Source organism: Vulpes vulpes, chromosome 2 (assembly GCF_048418805.1).
Source record: "Vulpes vulpes isolate BD-2025 chromosome 2, VulVul3, whole genome shotgun sequence".
In the NCBI taxonomy this organism is placed as follows: domain Eukaryota; kingdom Metazoa; phylum Chordata; class Mammalia; order Carnivora; family Canidae; genus Vulpes; species Vulpes vulpes.
Window position 1 is genome coordinate 59,088,910 of NC_132781.1, and position 24,435 is coordinate 59,113,344.

At 38.9% G+C, this 24,435-nt stretch overlaps 1 protein-coding gene across 27 annotated transcripts in view; it reads left to right on the top strand.

The window, feature by feature from the left end:
- The window catches only part of DENND1A (DENN domain containing 1A), a 495,329-nt gene that overhangs the window by 248,740 nt on the left and 222,154 nt on the right, over nucleotides 1-24,435 (top strand). For all 27 annotated transcript variants that reach the window (XM_072748692.1, XM_072748673.1, XM_072748682.1 and 24 more), the window contains one exon: nucleotides 7,538-7,648. In XM_072748692.1, coding sequence (XP_072604793.1) covers nucleotides 7,538-7,648 — 111 coding nt within the window. The remainder of the gene's footprint in view (nucleotides 1-7,537; nucleotides 7,649-24,435) is intronic.

Genomic DNA, 24,435 nt, shown 5'->3' on the forward strand with positions numbered 1-24,435 from the left:
TGGTAATGTAAGAAAGAGAAAGGAGCTAGTATAGATTCAGCACCTGCCATGGATTAGATTGGGCACTATTTGTTATATCATGGAATTTTCATAGCAGCCTTGCTATACCTGCTCTGAATGGAAATGAAGCCTAGGGAGACCTTGCTCCTACTCAGCTGGCTAGTAAATGCGAAAACCAGGAGTCCCATTCAGGTCAGTACGGAGATGCTTCTGGGTCCTGGGCCTCAAGCTCCAGGGCTCCCTGTACCCTTCTACGAAATTGCTCATTATAAGTTTATGTTCTGTAATTAATTTTATGAACTTGTGTAATGTCACTTCTCCTTCCATAATGAGAGGGATTAGTATTTTTTTCATCATTGCATTTCTGTAATTAGCACTATACCTAGAACATAGTGGATTGTCAATATATATTTATGGAATGACTGAATGATTGGCTGAATGAATGAATGAGCAGTGCAGCCATTCCCAGGAAAGGGAAAATAACAATTCTTTTCAGTTGGCTTTTGAGCCAGTCTGTCTGCAAGACATTAATGAAAAGCAAATGTAGAAAATTCTTTCCACTTTCAGATGGCTATTGAAGTTAATTCTCATTATTTCTACAATTTTTATGTAGAAATATTTTCTTTCTTTTCTCTGAAAAACTATCACTATGTAATTGTTCATCAGGGTTTTCTCTATCAAGATAATACACATAGGAGTGAATTTTATACAGGCAATAGTTAAATGAGCATAAGTCTTTATAAAGTTTATTATTTTTTTCTTTATAAATTTTAAACAGTTGACCAGCATTAAAAAGAAATCAAAGATCAGGAATGAATATGTAGTAATAATTACATTGTAAACTGGTTGTAGAAGGGATTTTTTTAGCAGCCAGGTTTTGAAGTTAACTTTTGATTAATGGATAATCATTTAGACCTTCATTTGGAATATTGAACAAACCTGTCTTAATTATCTGGTCAGTGTCATACCAAGTGGTTAATGATGCGAGGAAAGCATTTAGAACGGACAGTTACATATAACATTGCCCAGACTCCACTTTGTCAAAAGATGTACCATGATATAGAAGAGATTTATGAACTCATCATGACTTTCAAAAATAAACAAAGTTGAGGCGGTAGTAGAAGACCTATTATCAAGTACTGAGATTGTAGAGAATTCCATTGTTGCTCTTAAGAGGTGTCAGGTAATTGTTTATTCTAATGGTTTTTCCATTCACACCGAGGGATAAAAGTTGACCTCCAGGTAAACCCTGCCTTCTTGCCTATAATATACTTTTCTGATGTGATTGCCTAAGTGAGTTTGTGGAATTCTTTCTGAGACAGTTTATTTTAGAATGCAAATTTATAATTCCCTTTTAAGAATCCCACACAACCAAAGTAACCTAAATTCTTTAAAAAAAAAAAAAATCAATTGAGGATTTTAAAGGTTTACATTATGGTAAAATAATCTAAGCAGGAGTTATTTCAGGGAATTAGACCCATTGGCAAAACCAAGCCTCTTGCCTTAGAAGCTTCCTCCAGACACAGTACAGTAAGTCTTTATCATTTGTACTGTGTATGAAGCTGAAAGTCACAAAGACTAATAAAATGACAGACCGTGGGGCGGACTCGCATCTGTTTTGAAGGCTCCAAGGAGTACCCAGCTTAGAGTTAGTTCTTTGGTTTGGGGATTATCTCATTTCCCTAAGGTATTGAACCTAAGACGCTTTTTCTCTAAGCCCCACTATATCCCCTCCCATCCTTGGCCCATCCCCCCTCCCCCCCCACCTGCTTCTTAACCCGGGGCGTGGATCACAGTGAGCCCGAAGTCCCCAGCCACCTGGATTGGCACAGGAGCCAGCAGGGACAGCTAGAAGCAAGCAGGCATTATGGGGCTTCTCCTCGGGGAAATGAGGTTTGCCAGGTGCCCTTCCTTTCTCTTTGTCTGGATTTAGAGCCAGAGAGGGTTAGAGCTGGACAGGACCTTCACTGTCATTTCTTTGTAGAGACGAGAAACGAGGCTGAGGAGCTTGTGCAGCACACACCTCTTCCAAAACTCAAACTTCCAGGCTGTTCTGACCCCATTAACTAGAGACCTTCCTTGGACCTGAGCCCTTTCTAGCCCGGGTGGCAGTCAGCTGCTTTTCCCTGCTACCCAGCCTTACAGAGTAGGCTTGTAATGAATGCTAGGCAGATAAGAGAATGCTCACAGGCACATAATTGATATATAACTGAAAGAATGCTTGAACTCTATGAATAGAAACAGAATGTCCTTAAGCCTAAAAACGTGCTGGCACTGAGAAAACTGAACCCTTTTGAGCATGGACACTGGAAATAGTCCCTCTAAGCAAGATTCTCCATCCTTGTAGGTGAGTCACCCAAAGAAGTAATTGTCAGGGAATGGGGGGTTGGGGCAGACTTAGATTTAGCCATGGTGGTAGCATTATAATCCAGGACACTAGGCCCAAGACTAAGTGAGCAATAACACCATGCTTCATAAGACTGATGATTCTTTAGAAGGAAGATTGATTCCCTCATTAAATGAGTAGACTTTCCATTGAAGAAACTGGGCAAGTGGACAAGTGTGGTGCTCAATAACCTGGAAGCTGGGTGTAGTCTGCGGTTCTTCCTCCCCTTCCACTTCTCAGGTCTGATTCATTATCAGGTCCTATAATTCCACTTTACAGAGATTAGTCACATCCATATTCAAAGCTTTCATCTCAATAGTTTATTTGTTGTAATCATTCTTTCCCAGAATATGGCAGTAGCCTGTTAAGTGATCGCCCTGCCTCCTGCTTGACCTCTCCTGTGCATCCTCCATAGGACCTCTAGGAAGATCTTTCTGGAACACATACGTGATTGTATCATGATCCTACAGCAGCTCCCTCTTACCTGCAGGGAAAGGCTAAGGTCCCACAGGATCTGAACCCAGCTCCCCTGCCCTAGCATATCCCTCCCTGCCTTGCATCCTCTTCTTCACTGTACTGACTTGCTGGAGCTCCTCTCTCCTCCCTGCTTCTGTCTTTGCATGGAATACACTTCGCCCCCTGTCCATTGAGTGAACCCCTTTTGGGAGGCCCACACCAGCTATCTTCTCTTCTGTCAAACCTTCCCCAGCCTTGTCCCAGTATCAATCCAGCAAGGTTGAATCTGCCCTTTTCGAGCAGCCCTGGAATGTATGTAGCTTTAACCACAGTACTTTGCACACCATACTGATACCATTCCCATCCCCAGGCTGAACTCCTGGAAAATGGGGATCATCTGCAGTTAATCTTTACAGGCCCAGCTCCCAGGAGGCTACTATACACATAGTAGGAGTTAAATAAGCATTGATTGGCTGATTACAGAGACAGAAATTACAGGAGACTGAAGCAAAGTGCTAGGAGAGTGGTATGCCTTGTGTCCTTTAGAAATAAAAGCTCACAGTATGTTCTGGCTGCAATCTTGACATAGGACAACTTGCCATGGAAGCCCTCTGTTTGCCTTATTCCTCATTCCCTGCACTCTTATCTATAAGACATGATTGACCTGGCTGTGAATTGAATACCTGCTTCTGTATGAACCCCCTTCCCCATTATCTGGTGAACAAATCCCCTATATCTTCACACTTTTAGTTTTTGAGAGAGAGAGAGCATATGCATGGAAGGTGGGGGAGGGGTAGGGGAGCAGAAAGAGAGGATAGAGAGAAAATCCCAAGCAGGCTGCGTGCCCAGCACGGAGCCCAACACAGGGCTTGATCCCACGATCCTGAAATCATGATGTGAGCCGAAGTCAGAACTCGGATACCCAACCAACTGAGCCACCCAGGATGCCCCTCCTTTACGCTTTTAATAAATGTAGCCATAAATACCTTAAACAGCAACCCCCAAGCCCCCAGCTATTTTACCTGACATTGTGAGGTGCCAGTGTCAATTCTTTCCCTTGAGCCCTTCACCATTACTAAGTAATTGATCACTTCATCCAAACTAGAGCCAGGTTTTCTGACATCAAATGCTATGTTCTTCCTAATAAACCATGTTGTCTGTCTTTCAGCCTGGTGGATTTCTCTTACACTACACTGCTCAAACTCCAGCTAAGGAGCTGAGGTCTTCAGTCATTGCTTTCTTTACTTATTGATTCATTCTTTTATAAAACTGCTAGATGATGGGATATGTCATTGTTCCCAAAGGGACCTCAGTCTAGTGACAAAAACATACTTGTCACCAAGTGGTTATAAGATAGAGACAAATCACTATGCCAGCACAAAGTGTAGGAGATTGACAAATGAGGAATTGAGGAAGCCTTCTAGGAGGAGGTGACATTTCAGCTGGGTCTTAAAAAGTAAGTGGATATCCTCAAGGAAGAAAGAGGTGTTCTAGGAGGAGGAAACAGCAGAAGTAGAGGCTTGATGGGGATGCCTGGGTGGCTCAGTGGTTGAGCATCTGACTTGGTTCGGGGCGTGATCGCAGATTCCCAGGATCGAGTCCCACATCAGGCTCCTTGCATGGGGCCTGCTTCTCCTCCCTCTGCCTGTGTCTCTGCCTCTCTTTCTGCGTCTCTCATGAATAAATAAATAAAATCTTTAAAACATTTTTTAAAAAATTTAAAGAAAAAAACTAGAGGCTTGAGGATATGAAAAGGTGTGGCAGGTTTGAGAAACTGAGGGTTGGTGTGGCTTAAGCCACTGGGTGCTTAAGGTACAGGAGAGGAGACTCCTCTCTCCTAGGGGTTTTCTTCAGAGATGAAGCTTGCTGGAAACTGTAAATTCTCCCTACAGCTGCTCCCAAGGCCTGCTCTGCCCCACAGGTGCTCCCACGGCTGAGTGAAGTCCCCAGGGCTGTCGCCACTCACCCACTCCCACCCCCCTAGACGGGTGGCATCCCAGAAGGAAAGAGGCAGGGGAGGAAGCAGATAAGAAAGACAGCTTCTGTTTAGACACAAATATCTTGGTAATCAGCACAGATGGGATGAGAAATACCAAAAAAAGTACATGACAGTTTAGAGAGAATTTGGCTAAATGTTACATATTTTTAACATACCTGTATAGACTTTTGGAACAAGCACCTGAATCCCTCAGAACCTGATTGGGCCTGGGGGTTATGCCTCAACCAAGTGGTGTTTTGATTTCAGAAATGTTTCCTTTCCCATCCACAAAAGTATCCTTTTGATTTTTTTTTTTTTTCTCCCACCAAAATAAGGTGCAGGATTTGTCTCTGACGCTGTGTCTCCTTATTTGGACGGCAAGCTGTGTAACATATTTCTACCCAGCGTGAAGCTTCTTGGCAGACTCTTGAGGCCACGTTTTGGTGGCTTCAGAGTTATCTTTGGATCTGTCAAAAGTGCTAATGGGCTTTCTGGCCTTCCTTAAGCTTCTCATTTCTATTTTCTTTTTACTTCCATCCTCTCCTAAAAGAAAAATTTATGTAATTCATCAGCAGTTAAGCATTTTTACTGAAATGCTCAGCTGAGGGCCTTGTATTTTTGTTTGCGAGAATAGCTCTGCCATGTCACGGTCTTCAGAACGAACCCCACCCTGACACCATTAGCTCAGCACTCCTCAGTCCACCGGGCAGGAGACTTGCACTTGCACTTGTTGACTATTTCAGACTGTATTGCTTGTTCGTTTGGTTTTGTTTTTCAAGTCTGTCAGGGGGGCAAGTTTGTGTGGTGGTTAGAGCAAGAGTTTCAGATTCAGGAGACCTGGTTTTGAAACAGGGCTCTGCCTTAGATTTCTAGCTGGGTGACATTTGGAGACAACTTGCCCTTCCTGAGCCTCAGTTTCTTCATCTATAAAGTGGAGATGATAATGCCTTTTTCAGGGTTGTTGAGAAGATTGGAGAGAACACAGGTAAAGAACCTATTGTCTAGCACATAAGGATTACTCAAAAAATGGGATAGCAATTCTTCACAGCGATACTTTTTCTCTTTCAATAGGTGTACTTTGATCCTTTGTTCCTATGCTGTGCTTTCTTTCCTGAATACAACTTTTACCTGCTATTCATACTGACATAAACAAAGAGCCCAGGTTTAGAGACAAACTCACCCAAGACTGAACATCCACATAGTGGATAACCTTGATCCTATTCATTTTCTCTGTCACCTCTGTTTTCCTGTCTGTATTGTAGAGATGATAATACCTGTTCAAGCAGTGGTTTCAAGATTAAGTGACATAATATATGTAAAGCTTTTGTGTATTGCACATGTTTAAAAATATTTAAGTGGAACAATGTAATGTAAGGGAAAGTGTATGGGCTCTGGAGTTGGATCTGAGTCCAAATTCTGACTCCATCCGTTACTGAATCTCTCTCAGGCTTACTTTATCTGTATACGGGTTGGAGGGGGAAGGGTGGAGGGTAGGGGAATACCTCCTTGGAGTTCTGTGAGAACTGCATAAGATTACCTTTATGAAGTACCTGATATGGTACCTGGTACTTGGCAGGTAGGTAGTCAGTATATGGAGCTATTAATTCACTCACTATTTATAAAGGTTGATGGTTAACCTGGTATTCCAGTCAAACAACAATAAATCATAAGTGCCTATTCTTATTCCCAACCCATAATATTGTTGAAAAGCACTTTATGCTATTTTGCAGTAAAATCCACCTGGTTTACTTGAATTTATGAATTATAGCTCTTTCATCATTATAAACTGCAACCCCTGGCAAGTAGTGAACCCCTTCTTTCTCAGAAGATTATATTGTACAGCATTGAAAACCTGTAACATTGAAGATATTAACATATTCATGTGTATTATTAAAGTCAGGTGGGTAGAGAAAGGGTTGCAGAAATGAAACACATTATATTTTTTCTGAAATCTGAAGAGTACCAATCTGTAGTAGTAATTAAAGAAATGAAGCCCCAGCTACAGACAAAAGCTAGTTAAAACACTGCTTTGTCATCACTTCCTGCTGCTTGTCTGCAGTCATTTTTTGCTCCTCTTGAGTGAAATACCTGGAGATTGTAAATCTTCAAAATTGCTTTAATTCCAGCCGAGTCCTTTTAGAGAACGTAAATGGTGGAGGAGGGGGTCAACGGCAGTGATGATAAGAGAAGAGCATGCCCAGCTTTCCGGGTGGGATCTGTTGGACAGAAATGGGCTCTGTGCCAAAAGCGTTTTGGTCCTTGGGTACTTTGTCTTGCCTAGATGTATGGTACAGCACATTGGGAAAATTCTAGGATCCAGGGTCAGAAGGTCTGAGCTGCAGTCCTGTCTTTATTGCTTATGAGACTTTTTGATTTTGGCATCCCTCTCTGAGGCTTGGTTTCCTCATTTGTAAGATTGTAGACTTCCTGTCCTGCTCAACCTTTTGGAACTCATAGGCAAAGCAATGCAGTGCTCCCTGTGACCTCATGTAAACTCTAATCACTGCACAGGAGTGCTTCATCTCTAAGGTTTCTCCCAACTTTGCATTTCAGGATATTACACAAGAGTGGGATTTGATCTCCCAGGTGGAAAGCATAGGATGGGGCAGAGCAGAGTATGCTTTCTGATAATTTTCTGTTTCTTGTATTTTTTTAGTACTGCTTATAATAAGAACAAACAAAATAAGCCACTAATCTCCTCTTCTTGTTTCTCCTAGAGAAATCTCACAGAATATTTTGTGGCCGTGGATGTGAACAACATGTTACATCTGTATGCCAGCATGCTGTACGAACGCCGGATTCTCATCGTCTGCAGCAAACTCAGCACTGTGAGTAGACAGTCTTGAGATAGGCTTTTTAATTATTTTATTTTAATTGAAAGATGGATCAGAAAGATGAAAGACAATTTTAGAAAAAAAAAATCAGCCACAGTCTCCTCGACATGTCACTTTCATTAATTATTCGTGTTTCTTTACAGTGCCACTTCACGTTTCTTTCATTCTTAGAGCTTCAAAATCAATTGTAAATAGTCTTCCATTTGGTTTTGTTATGAACACTTTACATATTTTCACATAAGTTTCCATCATTGTCATTTTTTACATGTCTGTATCCTATTCTGTTGTACTGATATGAAATCTTTACTAAACCTTTCTTCTCTTGATGGCCACTTAGGTTGTTCAGAGTTATTTCTTTAGTAGATAACACTGCAGTGAACACCTTTTGGCCACTTTTGGTGGATGCAGTTTGTAGTCTAATGAGTAGGACCATCAGGTCAAAGGACTTGATGAACACTAAGACTTACGGACTCAGATTGCTCCCCAAACACACTATGCTTGTTGATAGTGAATGCTGCCAGCTATATGTGAGTTTCCATTTTTACTGCAGCCTTGCCAGAATTGTGTGTGTATTCATGCATATATGTTTTAATTTTGCTAATAAAATAGGCATAAAATGGTATTACAGGTTTATTTTATTTTTCTTTGGTTAGAAGTTACTGCATATTTTCCATGGGTTTATTTCCCATTTATATTTTGTTAATGTCTTTTCCCATTTATCTTATAGGACTCTTGGGTTTTTTTTTTTTGTTTTTTAATAAATTGGAATGGGGTCTTTTATATTGTAATAACTTTTGCTACATATATAATATAAATATTTTTCATGTTCTTTTTATTTTAGTTTTTTTTTTAACTTGCCAAGTATAGGAGTTTGCCTCTTTCCTTATATTCTATTACAGAAATTCTCAAACATAGACAGTAAACACCTATATAATCTGGTCTAGATTCTGCAATGAACACTTGACTATGCTTGCTTTGGCACATATTTATTCATCTGCTCATCCCATGTGCTATCCATCAATCCATTGTATTTTTTGATGCATTTTAAAGTAAATCACAGACATCATTATACATCCTCCTAAATATTTGAGTATGTATATTATTAACTGAAGTTCAATATCCATATACAGCATTATGTTTCTTTTGAGGTTAAGCTTGCATACAGAAATTAACTAGGAATGGAATGCCTATCAGGTAACTCTGTTAAAGAGGATAGAAAGACCTTCTTATAGTGTGAGAATTTGCCTAATGAAGGGTCTGTGGGTAAAATCAGTTGTCTGTTTACCCATAAATACAAGGTGCCTAATAATGAAAACTTTGTAAGGTTGTTAGTTTTCATCATAACTTCATTATTTTATTAATTCTTTGGTATTGTTTGCTTGTCAAGAACTCACAATCTTTTTATTTTGCCAGACTCATAGCACATAGTAGGTGATAAAAGCATGGGTCTGCCCTGGAGGGGCAAACATCCCAGAGTAGGCTTCTTGCTTTGTTTTGCATTTTATTTTAAACTAGAAGTACTGTTCATAATCTCAGGGCTTAAACACAGTTTGAGAGTAAGAGGATTGCCATCCAGATTTATTGCTGCAGCTTTATGAGGCCAGTTAGAATAAAAGTACAGTTGAGGGGCACCTGGCTGGCTCAGTCAGAGGAGCATGTGACTCCAGCTCTTGGGATTGTGAGTTTGAGCCCCACATTGGGTGTAGAGATTACTGAAGTAAATAAAACTTAAAAAGAATAAAAGTACAGTTGAAAGAGCCTAGTCTATACTTACTATTACAATGGAGAATTAGACTTCAGTAGAACAAAAAAAAAAGGATATCATATTAGTGTAATTTGAATTCCCTATAATATAATCATGATATTTTTTGAGCTCTTTAATATGTGCCAGGCACTATGCTAAGCACTTTGCATCTATTAACTCATTTAATTCTCACTCTATCAGTGTGTAGTAGGTTCTGTTGTTACCTCCTTCTTATAGATAAGGAAGAATATACCTTCTGTGTAATTTTTTAAAAAAATATGGTCGATTAAACACAGTTATTTCTGCTCCTTCCAAAACTTAAGTGAACTAAAGAATAAATCAACAAGACAAAGAGCAGATGCAGCAGAGATTTTTTTTTTTTTTTTTTTGCAGTGGAGATTTTTAAAAACAGTAAAAAAAATACTATTACAAGTATTATGCCAATATTTAAAAACCAGGATGAAATGGACAGTAAAATATAATTTACTAAAATTGAATCAAAATGAGAACAGTCGAATAGGTCATTTAATTTATAGAAATTAAATCAGTACATAAAATATTTTCTCCCAAAACATTCAGCTTAGATGGCTTTACAGCTATGTTTTATCAAACACCTCAAGGAACAGATCATTTCAACCTTAGACAAACTTCTTGAGAGTCTAGAAAGAAAAGGGAATACACTTCACCTTTTCTTCTTTCTTTTTTTTTTAAGATATTTTATTTACTCATTCATGAGAGACACACAGAGAGAGGCCAAGACACAGGTAGAGGGAGAAGCAGGCTCCCTGCAGGGAGACCAATGTGGGACTGGATCCCAGGACCCTGAGATCACGCCCTGAGCCGAAGGCAGATGCTCAACCATTGAGCCACCCAGGTGCCCGCACTTCACCTTTTCTTGTGATGATTGTGTAACCTTGACATTTGGCCACACGAGGAGACATTTATAAGAAAAAAAATATATCAGCCAATCTTGTTCATAAACAACTGTAAAAGTTTTAAACAAAATAGTAGCAAATGTATAAAAAATATAATTCATAATAACTAATTTGAATTTATTCCAGAAATGAAAGATTGACAATACTAGAAAAATCTATTAATATAACTTACCATATTAACATATTAAAAGGGAAATTCATGGGGCACCTGGATGGCTTGGTTAGTTGAACATCTGATTCGACTTGGGTGGTTATTTCAGAGTCATGAGATTGAACCCTGCTTTCGGCTCCATGCTCAGCAAGAAGTGCTTGAGATTCTCTCCCTCTCCTTCTGCCCCTCCCCTGCTGTCTATCTCTCTCTCCCCCTAAAATAAATAAATATTTATACATAAATAAATAAAAGAGAAAATTCATATGGTTACTAGTAGATTCAGAAAAAGCATGACTATGTTCATGAACAGGAAGACTGAATATATTGAAGATGTCCTTATACTCAAAAAATGTCTACATATAGATTGCATACAATTCCATTCAAAATCCCATTAGTATTTTACACAGTACTTGGCAAACTGATTCTAAAATTAATGCAGAAAAGTCCAAGGAAGAGCCAAGACATACTTGAAGGAAAAGAATAGGTCATGTAAGCTTGCTTTACCAGAATCAAAACTTTTTATAGAGCTGTAGTAATTAAGATGCTAGTAATGGCACAGGAATACACAAATGGTCTTGATGGAACAGGGTAGACATTGCAAAAATAGGCTGACTGTGGGGCTCTTTATATACAACAGATGTGGTATTGTAAAATCTGGGTGGATGAATGGATTTTTCAATAATTGAGTATCTACATGGAGAAAAGAAGGGAGACAATTTCTATCTTACATCACTGAATTTCAAATGGATTAAGAACTTAAATGTGAAAGGCAAAATTTTAAGACTTTCAGAAGACAAAATAATCTCTGTGATCTCAGAGTAGGGAAGGATTTAATCAACTAATCTGAAATATACATTGAATACAGGAAAATATTTAAATTGAAAATATTTGTTCATTTTAAAAGTACCATTCAAGAGAATGAAAAGGCATGTCACAATTTGGAGTTGAGATTATTTGCCATATGTAATACTGACAGGATTAATATCTGAACTATGTAAAGAACTACTATAGTTAAAAAGCAGAAGACAGATCTATCAATAGAAACATTGGCCAAAAGCACAAATAGGCATGTGACAGAAGAAACACAAATGGCTAATAAATATGTGGAAAGATGCTCAAATACTTTGGCAAACCCCATTTTTCTCAATTTTCTTTGATAAGGTGTAGGCTTGATGCTCCTCAGGACCATCAAGCATCTGAAAGAATAAAGCTGTCAAACACTCTGGAGTGCCATTTTCTATAAAGATGACTGTGTCAATAGAGACAAACCGAGGAATATATAATATAGTTCAGAGTGAGGTAATATTCATTTCAGGCTTTCTCGGTCAATAATATGATATTCTTTATAAGAAAAATGTGACTTTTTGTTCTCTTTGCTCAGTTAATGTATATTGATTATTTTTCCTTTATAAATGATAAATAGGGAAGGCTTAACTAAATCTTGTTCTCTAATGTAAATACTTCACTGTGCTCTCTTCTAGCACAAAAGCCCCATTTTTCTTCCAGATTTTTACATCTGAGTTTAACTCGTGTTGCTTCTTAGTAGCTTTTATGGATAGCAGTAGGTCTAAAATAAGACCTTTATGCAGATGATATAATTTAATTCCAGCAGCAGTCCTACAAGATCAATATTATCCCCATTTTACAGAATGGCTCATCTACTCTGAGAGATGCAGTAAGTTGACAAAGGTCATGTTCTAGATGGGAGAGACAAACATGCAAATGGGTCATTATGCTGCAGTGTGGCTTCAGGAAGGGGATAAACAACTAGGATTACACATACAGATGAATCACAGCTTCTTCAAAGTCCTTGCCTTGGGGATCAGGTTATGTTTATTGGTGTCACCTAAAACTATCGTCAGAACCTTTGTGTGGGAACTGTCAGAGGAGCCAGAGGCACATTGTTAAGAATATCCATCCCAGTAAGAAAATTTGAGAATTCTCAGAGCCAGAAAGATAATCTGGAGGATAACATGGCTGATGGAGCTGGGTAATACACTGGTATGGGTAAAAAATCAGTCCTGATTGTATAGTAAGTAGAGGAACTTGTTATGTAGCTTGTAAATAATTGTAAGATTTGCCAAAGAGGTGTGTTGCCTTGCATCCATGGACTAAGTATGTGGAATGCCCTTGTTTAGATTCATAGCCCATATGGAATGGAAGTCCCCGGTTCTCCCTAACACCCTGTAAAAATTCTGTTAACTTTTTCAAACTGCCTACTATGTGCCAGGCATTGTGCTAATCATATATGTATGCGTTCATTAGTGCTCACAGCAACCCTAAAAGCTAGTTGGTTTTATTCTCCTTTTGTGGATGAGAATATTTAGCACTGGAAAAGTTGAAGTGCCTTGTCTAAGATGACATTAAAACCCATTGCCTTTGGATGCACATTTAAAGCCTTTCAATTTGGATTTTGTAAGTACTTGCTGTATGCCTGGCACACCACTCAGCACCAGGGAAACAGAAGGCCAATATGTGAATTTCTAACTGACACACTCACTCTATTAGGCAAAGGCCCATTTCCATGAGCACTGCTCAGATTCAGCCCACTCTGTGGTTTGTTAGATTGGCTCCTCTATAGGCCCCACCCCTGCCATTCCCTTGCCATGGGCTCATTCTTGGTGGGTCCTTAGGACATATCTTCCCCCAACTCATTGTGGCTTCAGGGCTCATATACTGCAGTATTCTCCAGCTCCTGGGCATCTTGGCCCTAATTACTCCTTCTATGATTTAGGGGTAGCATAAGAATCTTTGTACACGGAGAATATCCAGTAAATGGTGACAAAGGTATGTTTATTTTCCAAAGGAATGTATATTTGTTTTATTCAGCGGATACTTTTTAAAACATGTTTGGAGGAAGGAAGCACAGTTTAGTGGCAAGATCACTACCTAATTAATTAATTGAGTCTCCACATCTAATTGTTTATGTAGTACCCATAACTATGAAAAAAACTGTGACTTTTCTCATAGTACCCCATTTAGGGAAGAAAAAAAAAACCCCATCTAGTATCTTCTCCCTGTCAGTTTCTTCCTAAGTATCAGTCCCAGAGAACGTGGGTGATATTCTGTGTAGGTATGAAGGGATGGAGATGGGGGCCCTCCCAACCTTGCCCCAGTCATGTCCCATCCACTCCCACTAACAGCCTCCATTATCTTAGCACCACCTGATCTTGTCACCCAAGAAGGGCTAGTTTGTGTACCCTGTAGATTTTCAGACTTGTCTTCATTTTCACTTCTTTCCTGATGAACCCCACCTGTTCATGACTACCAGCCTGTATAATGGGATGGGTACCTGAATGATGTGTGTCATGCTTTCCTAGCTCTTCTGGACTAGAAATAACTAATCCCATTTGCTCATCTGTGGCTCTTGAAGCAGAGATGAGAGCGGCAGTTTAAGAAGGTTGGAAGTACTGGACCAGAGCCAGGGCCTCTTTGCCTGCACACTCCACTCTGCATGTTCCAGCCATAGGAACAAACTGCATTATTTTGTTTCACACTGTGCTCAAGGGAAGCCAAGACCTTGTAACTGGAAACTTACCAAACAGAGAATTCTAAGACTAAATTTAGTGTTCTGTTTAAAAAATAAAATAAATCGAACATTTTGTTTGTTCATCTTTTATATGTTAGAAAAGAGAGATTAACCTAGTTCACACTAACAATCTAAGAAGAGAATTCAAAGAAGTGAGAAGAAAACTAATCCTCTTGGTGAAGAGGGAAATCCTTAACAAAATGTACTGAAGGGGCGTGAAATACAGACTCTGCAGCCAAACTTTCAAATAGCATAGCCTCTCTAATCTTCATCGCATAAAATTTTATTGTAGCTCAGAGAATATTAAAAACTTAGAAACTAAAGGAACTTCCATTCTCAGGAAGTAGGAGAAAAGGCTGGTAGGTTGTGTTTATGTGGTTTTTCCCTGGTTTGGGAATGTAAATATAATTAACTACTTTTGAACTATGTTCTTCATTTAATTATGTGTGAGTTGGTTTTCTCTTATTCTGGTTGAACTGTAACTAGAATGAAGAACCCTAAGGTGTTACAGAGGCTCTGTAATATAGAGAGCATCAACAGTTTAATTTGTAATACTTTAAAAATTGCGGTGATTTCAACCAGCCAAAGTATCCATGACTAGTTCTTGCTCTTCCTCTTCTGTTTCTGCTCCCATTGATTCGGTAAGCATTAAGCACCTCCTTTGGACTAAACACAGGATTCAGATTACTAGTGATCCCCAAATGCTGATCTATGGGTTACTTGTGTTAGAATGACCCAGGGAACTTGATAAAAATCCAGGTTTTAGGACACCATCTCCAGACACACTGGTTCAAAAGGTCTAGCATGAAACCACAAAAAGTCAATTTTTTAAAGCTTCCTAAAATGATACACAGCCAGATTCGGAAACAGTGAATAGACCAGTTCTCTAAGACAAAAACAATACTTATTCTTTGATTACTGTTATTTTGCATCATTAGACTAATTTTCATTTTGAGACTACATAATGGTGGCTGATTAAGTTTGTTTAGAAGACAAGAGTACAGGTTAGCCCTATAAAATTCTTTGTTTCCATGTTTCTCTTTAGGAGAGCTTTGATTTTGGCATTAGCTAGTCGAGGATAGGACAGAGCTAAGTATAATCTATCCAAGCTGTCAGTAATGTTGGTTGCGGATGCAGTCTAGCATTGTAATTTGGAGGTGATAGTTCTTTTTTATCCATTGCATTGAGAACATGGCCAAGGATCTTATTTATTATTTTAGTGGTGTGGTCAGTCTGTGAAATAGTATATTCTTTAAGTTATAGGACTGATTATAGCTTATTTTTTATGTGACTCTTACGAATCAAACCTCTACCAAAAACCACTAATGGATAATATTCAAGTCACTGCTATTTTAATATGCTTGAAAAGCCCTAAATGATATAGCACCCATTTTGGCAGATGTCATGTGGATTTTATTAAAGAATTTTGAGCACCTACTAGATACTAAGTCAGCAAGAATAAGGATTCATTATTTCTTGTGATGTATGTAGGCTAAAAGTGTGGTCACTTTGGTGAGCCATAGTGTGATATGAGATTAGGCTCTTCTGTTAGGTTGGTACATATCTTATGAAAACTCTTTTTTTTTTTTCTTTTTTGCTATCTGTAGTCTGCCAGCTAGGTGATTCAGCCAACCATGCTGGTGATCTTTTCCTCAAAAAAGGACAGCAGGGCTGGATGAGAGAGTACCAGACTTTAAGTCAGGATGCTTTTGTTCAATTCCTACCTGTGTACTTAATCCACCCTAGCCATATGGCCTTGGGCCACTTACTTGATTTCTCTGAATCTCTCTGTCCTCTTGTATAAAAATGGGGATAACATTAATACCCACCTTAGGGTTGTTGAAAGAATTCAGTAGTTGTAGATATTAAAAGCACATTGTCCAGTACTGGGCACATACTGCTTAGTCAGCAGAGGTTAGTTGACTCTAAAGGACAGCAAATCCTATTTTGATTTTCAGAAGCAAAGAGGCTATAGAGATCCTTAAAGTGTTGTGAAGATTTAATTAGTATAACTGGTGATAGTAGATGGTGAATGAATCCAAGCAACAAAGAATAGTCATGGCAACTCATAAAAGGTTTTCCACATCCACTCACTTCTCATTAGTCACTTAGTCATTGACTAAATTGTCAGTTCTTGTTCAAGTCTCCACAGTCATGAGTGCATAGAAGTTAAGTGGCCTATGAAGTTGCTATGTTTACTTGACCTGGTGTTACCACCTGACCAGGCCCCCAGGAAGGAGGACTAGCAACTTCCTGTCTTCATCCTTCCAGATTCCACTCTGATGCCTCAGTCTCTCTGTCTCTGTCTCTCTTTGGGAAGTAAGCCTGATTCTTGACCCAGGCAGAGTTAATGATTCCTTCTTTATATGCTAACACACCTGAACCTCTATTATACCACCTCTTTCATAATGCCTTTATGTTGAAGTTGATTGTTTGCATTTTTATCTCTCTCTTTAAATTGCTTGAGGGTATGACTGGTACACATAGTGGATTCTCAGTGATCCTTGGATTAATACAGATCCTAGCACAGAGGCAGTTTCCTGTGAACTAAGAGCACAGACTCCAGAGCTAGATTGCCTAGATTCATCTCCTACCTCTGCCACTAGCTCTGTGTCCTTGCACCAGGTCCTTATATGTGTACACCTTGGTTTCCTCATCTGTAGAGTAGGGACAATAATATTACCTATCTTACAGGGATGTTACAAAGATTAAATGAGTAAACATATAGAAGCACTTAGAACAGTGCTTTCAGTAGTAAATGCAGGGTAAGTGAAGTGATCATGGTGCTAGATATATTATAGCTTCAGTCTTTCTGCATTTTCTAGTCCTTTCTAAGATTGGATTTGCCTGAAAAAATACTACAGGGGCTGTTTGTCTCCAAATCTAATGACTCCTACTACCTGAGGGTTTCTGTTTCTTCATGTACAGAGACCTGATAGGTAAGTGCTCATGATTCCATGTTCAGTTATGCTCTTTTTTTTTTTTAAAGATTTTTTATTTTTTAAGAGAGCGTATATCAGGGGAGGGAGTCAGAAGAGAAAGTCTTAAGCAGACTCTGTGCTGAGCTCAGAGCCCAACATGGGGCTCAATCTCAAAACATCATGACCTGAGCCAAGGCCAAGAATCAGACGCTTAAACGACTGTAGCACCCAGGCACCTCTATGCTATCTTTCTTTTATAAAAATGTGATTCTTGGGATCTCTGGGTGGTTCAGTGGTTTAACACCTGCCTTCGGCCCAGGGCATGATCCTGGAGACCAAGGATCAAGTCCCGCGTCGGGCTCCCTGCATGGAGCCTGCTTCTCCCTCTGCCTGTGTCTCTGCCTCTCTCTCTCTCTCTCTCTCTCTCTCTGTGTGTGTGTGTGTCTCTCATGAATAAATGAATAAAATCTTTTAAAAAAATAAAAATGTGACTCTTTATTAAAGCAGCAGTGTAAATTAAGCATAAATTATGATCTTAGAAATATTTTCAAAGAACTGTTTAATATTCACTTACAAGAACCTTGAGGTGGCTGATAGACTTCGAGTGCCAACTTGATCCATTGACAATGGTTGCATGTTTGGAGGAATCCTCAGACCTTGTCCTGACTCCACAGTTAGTAATGTCTGTCAGAGGCACAGAACAGAGGAGTCACGGTGCCTTGCTATCCCTATATTAAAATGAATGATCAATCCCAATGTAACTCTGCCTTTTTCTCTTTCATCTTAAAGAAAAGGCTTCACTTTCCTCACTCTTGGTGTTGTGGGATTATTTACATTATAGTGTTGCCATACCGTCGTTTCTGCCTCTGCTTTGGAAGCTAGAGCTTTTCTCTGGCAGTTTTAGTTGCTTGCTTTTTTGTAGTATCAGATCTTGACACGAAAGCTTGTTGCCCTGGCTGATAACTTACCCTAATTACTTTACCTAGTAGGTTACTTTTGAAAAATGGAAAGAGAGGGAAGCCTGGGTGGCGCAGTGGTTAAACGTCTGCCTTTGGCTCAGGGCGTGATCCCAGAGTCCCAGGATCCAGTCCCTCATCGGGCTGTCTGCATGGAGCCTGCTTCTCCTCCCTCTTCCTGTGTCTCTGCCTCTCTCTGTGTGTCTGTCATGAATAAATAAATAAAATCATTTAAAAAAAAAACCAGAAAAATGGAAAGAGGCGATTAGCAGTTAATCTCCTGAGAAAGCTTCCTGTTGACTAGATGATCTTGCTCTTAGAGGAAGGCACCCTGCTCAACTCCGTGGTGGTGTGGATTTTTTTTTTTCCCCTTCCCTTTCCCCAGAAGGACGGTGGAGAAGCAAGAGATAGGATGCATTCCATCCAACTAAAAGAGAAACTACTGGAAGAAAGATTGCCTCCATCCCCTGCAAAAAAAGAAAGAAAGAAAGAAGCATTACATTTTGGCTTCTAAGAAAAACAGGACATTCTTTGCACTTTTCCTTCTTTCCACGCACATGTCTGGCATCTGTCTAGACCAGCTGAAGGTCTTTGAAGGTCTGAGGCTTTATAAATTGTCTTTCTATTAAAGCATCTCTGATAGTTTCTTAAAAGCCAACTCTTCCCTCACTGAATATAGTAAACACAATCTGATCATAGCCGAACCACTTAAAATGAAAGATTTTTCTCATACCCTTGGAAGGGTTAAGTAGATTAACTTTCATAGTCCTGCAAAAAATAACTTTTTGTTGATCTCATAGTGGGTTTTCTGTTTGAGAATAAGTTAAAATAAAAAACAAACAGAATCAGCAGCACTGTTTGAATCATGGCAATGTTCATTTCCTGCTGACTATAAAGGTGGTTTATAATTAAATAAAAGAGTCTAGTTCTCAACCTGAGAAAGCTAACAACTGCTACAAGACACATAATGTTTTATGCAACTGTTCTACTTAGGATGATTTGTGGTTGAAATGAGTGGACTTATAAATGACCTATCTTTGAGGTTAGTAATTTAGTATTCTTTCCGTACTATTTGTTTTTATCAGTTTCCTGGTGTTTGGCTTCAGAGGGGAAATCAAAATTGTGCATCTAACTAAACCTGTAATGAAGCAGGTGTCAGTTTGATCTTTCGGCATCCTGAGTTCTAGGATGTGAAGAATGACTGTGACCATCTGATTTTTTTTTCTCTGTCTACCATTAGAACTTGGAATCTCAATACATTTTAGAAATGTGCAGCTTCTAAATGTGATCTCTTAAGCAATTACAATTTGTTAAATGTCTGCTAATCTTGCCTACCATTCCTCATGATATTAAGCTGGAGGCATTCTTATATTCCCCAATATTTGCCCAGCACCTCCTCTGTGTCAAGCATAGGGAGATATAGGGAGGACAAATCAAATGTAGTCCTTGAGGATCTCACATCTTCAGTTTAGTCTCCTAAGATCATTTTCCTCTGAAATATCCAGAGTGTTAGGGGCCAAGCCCAAGGGTAGGCTGTGCCCCGCACAGTCAGCTGTTAGGGCTGCTGTGGCTGAAAGGTGATAGTTCCAGGGTAGCATAGGAATTCCAGGTGGGCCCCTATAACTGTAGGCAAGAAAAAATAAGAGTAGCTTTGAGACCCTGTTTTACTTAGTATAACTGAAGAAGGTGAGCTGGGGCAGAGGTGGCACATTCTTCATGTCAAAGGATTACAATTAAGGTAGATCAGAAATTGTCAAAGCTGGAAGAGGGCATGGAGATTATGGAGTCCAACTTCTTGTTTTCCCTATTGGTGAAATTGAGACCCAGGAGAGGAAACAGCTTGCTCACATCAAAAAGAGTTCATGGAAGCTCCATGCAAGTATTATGAAAGGAAACATGACAGAAAGCCATACTTTGAGATAGGTGTGCCAGATTGGTTGTAAGCCTTTCTCTTTGACCAACAATCATTATGTCATTGTCTCGAATTTCCATTGGATTAAGGACAGTATAATACCCAATTAAGTGTAACTAACCCCCAGGAAATTATCAGATCTGTGTTTGTTTTAAGAATGATTATTTTCTATTCACTGGTATTTTACCCTGGATATTTTGTCCTCTAAGAGCAAGGCAAATGTATTTCTATGTAATTTGACCATGCCGATGGGAACAGTGTCTCACCTAGTTCAGATTCCTCAGCACAGTATATAGGCACAGGGTATGCAGTCAAAAATTTTTTTAGTTAGTTTGTGCATTTTGGAAACACAGTGGCCATTATAGTCCAATAGACCTGGATGTGAGTCCCAGTTCTGTCACTTACAAACTGGTGGCTTTAGGCAAGTTATTTCACCTTTGAGACTGTTTCTGTATCTGTGAAATGTGGTGATGAGTGTGTATATATATATAAACATGCACACTTTTAAAACAATACTTTGCAGTATCCTAAACCCCTCAAATGATGTCTGGTGCATATACTGTGAGGATTCCTTTTGTTTGTTTGGGGGAGAGTCTTTGTTTCTTGTTAAACTGCAGAGCTACCCTTAGGAATCAACTAAGGAATTGGAATCTAAGACTGTGGCTATCTGGGCATTATATCTGAGAAATACCTTAAACTAGGAAAAAATACACACACATATACACAATGTCTTTGTGGTTTTTTTTTTTCCAGTTCTATCATTGAGCACTCTCTCTATCCTATTCCTGCTGTCTTCTTTCTTTCTCTCCCTTTGCCTCAAAGGAAACTAATGGAGCCATACAGAAAGCTCCAAGATAGAACTGACCTTGTGCACCTTTAATTCAGGACAGAATTTGCTCCAAGTGCGTCTAGAAACCCACCAGTGGTTTACTTTACAATCTGTGTCCTGGCTAGACTGGCTGTTGGCTGTATAATTTGTCTAGTTTTGTCTGGAGTCTTAGACTATTCAGCTGCTTCAGGGCAAAATCTTTTGGGGTGTCATTAAATGGGATTGATAATTGGCTTCTGATGAATATTCATTGTGACTAATGACTTTGGGCAAATTTTACACATACTATCTTTCTATGCTCCCACTGAGTGAGATTTTGATAGGATCATTTTCTTCAACTTGTACTTCAATTATATATTCACAATACCCCTTTGTTGACTATAATCCAAATTGTATACTTTCATTACTTTAAAATTTTGTATTCTATAAGCAGTGAGCCTAGGCCTTTAGGAGCCTTATTTTTACAAATGGAGTTGTCCTTAGAGTTGTTTTTAAAATAAGTGGCTAATGATAATTTGTGGGATATAATATTATTTCTTATTAAGCACAGATAAATCATAACACTTTTTTATGGTTGACTCACCACTATTCCTAAGTAATGATGTACATTGTTTTGCCACTTTGCATTTTGCAAAAAAGCCAAACAGTTCTCTATTTTGTTTGTTTTCTTAACCAAATGGGTAAATGCATTTTACTTCAATTACAGAGATTTGGCCTTTAGAAAACCCCCAGTGAGAATCATGATCAAGCACCTTTAAAGTTCGATTTTTTATGAGGGATAGGTAATTTTAAAATCTTGGCATTTATTTTTTTTAAAGATTTTATTTATTTATTCATGAGACACACATACACACGGCGGGGGGGGGGGGGGGGGGTGCAGAGACACAGGCAGAGGGAGAAGCAGGCGCCATGTAGGGAGCCTGACATGGGACTCAATCCCTGGTCTTCAGGATCAGGCCCTGGGCTGAAGGCAGCACTAAACCACTGAGCCACCAGGGCTGCCCAAATCTTAGCATTTAGCTTTTAGGGTTTTTTTGGGGGAAAGGAGACCTAAAAGAACATTATCTGGAGATATGATCTCTGCAACTTTATTTCTTGAAATAGGATTTTGACTCAAACCAATTTAAGCTAAAAAGAGGGGAAATAATGAAATCTCAACCAGGAACATTCTACTGAATGACTTTTCGAAAGAGAATTACAAATGAGCTCATCTAATGAGGACATCTTATATTTGTATGGCATCCTATAGATTTTAAAGTGCTTTTACTTATTTATTTGATGTGTTGTAGAGTTATAGAATAGGCATATTATTGAATGAATGAGTCCACGGACATGGTTTCCCAAAAGTGGTGTATTTGTGTCTAAGCTTGCCATTATTGTTTTGGAATTTGAGTCATATACCACATGCTGTGAGACTCATGAAAATGTTGGCCCAATAGTTAAAAGCCAGGCCACTAACAGTCTTTATGTTGTGAATATATATTAAGTTGGAATTGTCTTCTGTTTATGGAAGAATCATTGCATTAACTCGCACTTACTCTGCCACTAAGAACATAGAGAGGAAGAGAGACAGGGTCTTTTTGTACTTTCCATTGAGAGGACAAACATGCAGACCGGTATAACCCCATGAATAATAGGAACTTGTGCCCAGAAGAGCCATGTGAGGAAAGTAGTCCTTTCACAGAGACCCAAAGCAGGAGTTTGCTAGGGGCGCACAGATCCAGGAAAGGAGCACATAGCTACTCCTAAGTTTGAAGTGATTTATTCAAAGGATAAACCTGGAGAAGCCAATAGAGACTGTGGCTGGAGATGCTACTCTACAGGTAGACTGGAAGCTGGGGAAGACACGCCTGCTCCAGACATGCCCCCAAAGACTTTTGAGTAGGATGTTACATGACTGGACCTGTACGTTAGTATGAGTACTTTGGCAGCTAGTTAAAGGATGGGCAGGAAGAGCTGGGGTCCAAAGCCAGGGTCACCCTCCAGCCTGACTTTAGGGTGCAGTTGGAGTGAAGTTTGTTCATTTTCCACTCATTTGACACCAAAGATTTTTTTATCTCTTCTAACTCTAAAGATATTACTCATGTAAAATATGACAGTCTCTATATGGAATCCTACTGAAATGGGTTGAGAAGGAATGGATTAAACCTACAAGGCTTGGCAGAGTCACTGGGAACAGCTCTTGAGAGCTTGCTGGATCAGCTCCTGTTCATGACATGTACCTGATTTAAAGAACAGGGTCTGGAGGGAAAAGGAGGGGGGGAAGAAAGTAGCGGCCCTGGATTTAATACACAGCTCTCACAACTGTGAAACATCAGCAGAATATCCAATTTAAAGCTGTTCATGTTACACTAACCTCTGGGATTCTTTTAACTGGGCCTTGGCACGTCACTCTTTGGCCACGTAAATGTCCTTCTGTCAGCAAAGGCCAGTTAACAGCTTCCAAAAGAAGCAAAGTCCTCCTGGGAACAGGCTTCCCAGAAACCAAAGAAACATTAAAGAAAAAAGGCAGAAAGAAACATGTGTTGTTGGCTTTTGTCACTTCAGAGCCATATCTCCAAAGGTGTTGGGTTTTTTCCTTCTTTCACTATATTGAATTTTGTAGCAGTTTTATTCCCATTATATCTTTGTCCTTAATTTTTAAATTATATCAAATCCTAATATGTGTCTAGCTCTTAAGAGAAAGAAGGAATATGAAATAGGGGCATATCAAAAGAAGGAGAGGAAGGATTAGTCAGTAAACAGTGCTGGGGCAATTGATTAACTATGTGGAAAAAATAAATTCTCACCTCCATCCTTAAACCTAAATTAATTCCAGATGGATTAAAGAGTTAAATGCTGGGGAAGAATTTGAGGACTTTTGTAGTATAACAGCAGTAGAAACCATCATGAAGGAAAAGATTTGTCTGTGAAATTATTTAAACCTTCTCTTTCCCCCAAAATTCAAAGGAAACTACAGAAGGGTAAGTTATTTTCAGAAACATTACAAGGATTACTATTCTTCGTATATCCATTGTTCGCTTGTAAATCACTTTTGAAAATCCTAACACTCATTACTGGATTAAGAAAGTGAATAGACCATTTACCCAAGAAATATAACCAAGAAACATGACAAGATGTTAAGCGTTAGTCATGATCGGAGGATTAAAAATAAAATCCAGATAGAGACACTTTCAAAGCTACTAACTTGACTATAGTTCTTAGCACAGGTGAGATATGGAGAAGACATTCTAGTGCATGGCTGAGGGAGTGTAAAGAGCTTCCATCCTTTATTATATTAATAGTTTTTTTATATTTAAACTATAGTTATTAAGTGCCTTAAAATATTTATAACCTTTGTTTCTGAATCTTACATCTAGGAACCTTGTATAAAAATTATTGACATGATCTGATTATATAAGGTAATAGTGGGAAAGTGGTTAAATATAGCGTGGGAAATTCATTGAGTATCCTTAAAAGATATGTTTTCTAAGAATATTTAAGGATGTGGGAAAATGTCAACAAATAAACATTAACTGTAAAAGAAGGCAAATGAATACTGCATTTACAGTAATTCTAATTTTATTAGAAAAGAACATAGAAGTGTTTTGTTTGTAATACCTCAGAATGTCAAGTTATTTCCAGGTGGCGAAGGCTTTTATTTTCTTTTATCTGTTTTTCCATTTTTAAAAACTTTTAAAAATTTCATTGTGCATTAGCTTCATCATCAAGATGGGGAGGAAGATTTTCTTTTGAAAAGCAAGCTCTTACTAAATTTGAATTCGAGTGATTGAGTTATAATCTTAAATATGTCAAGAAGTACGT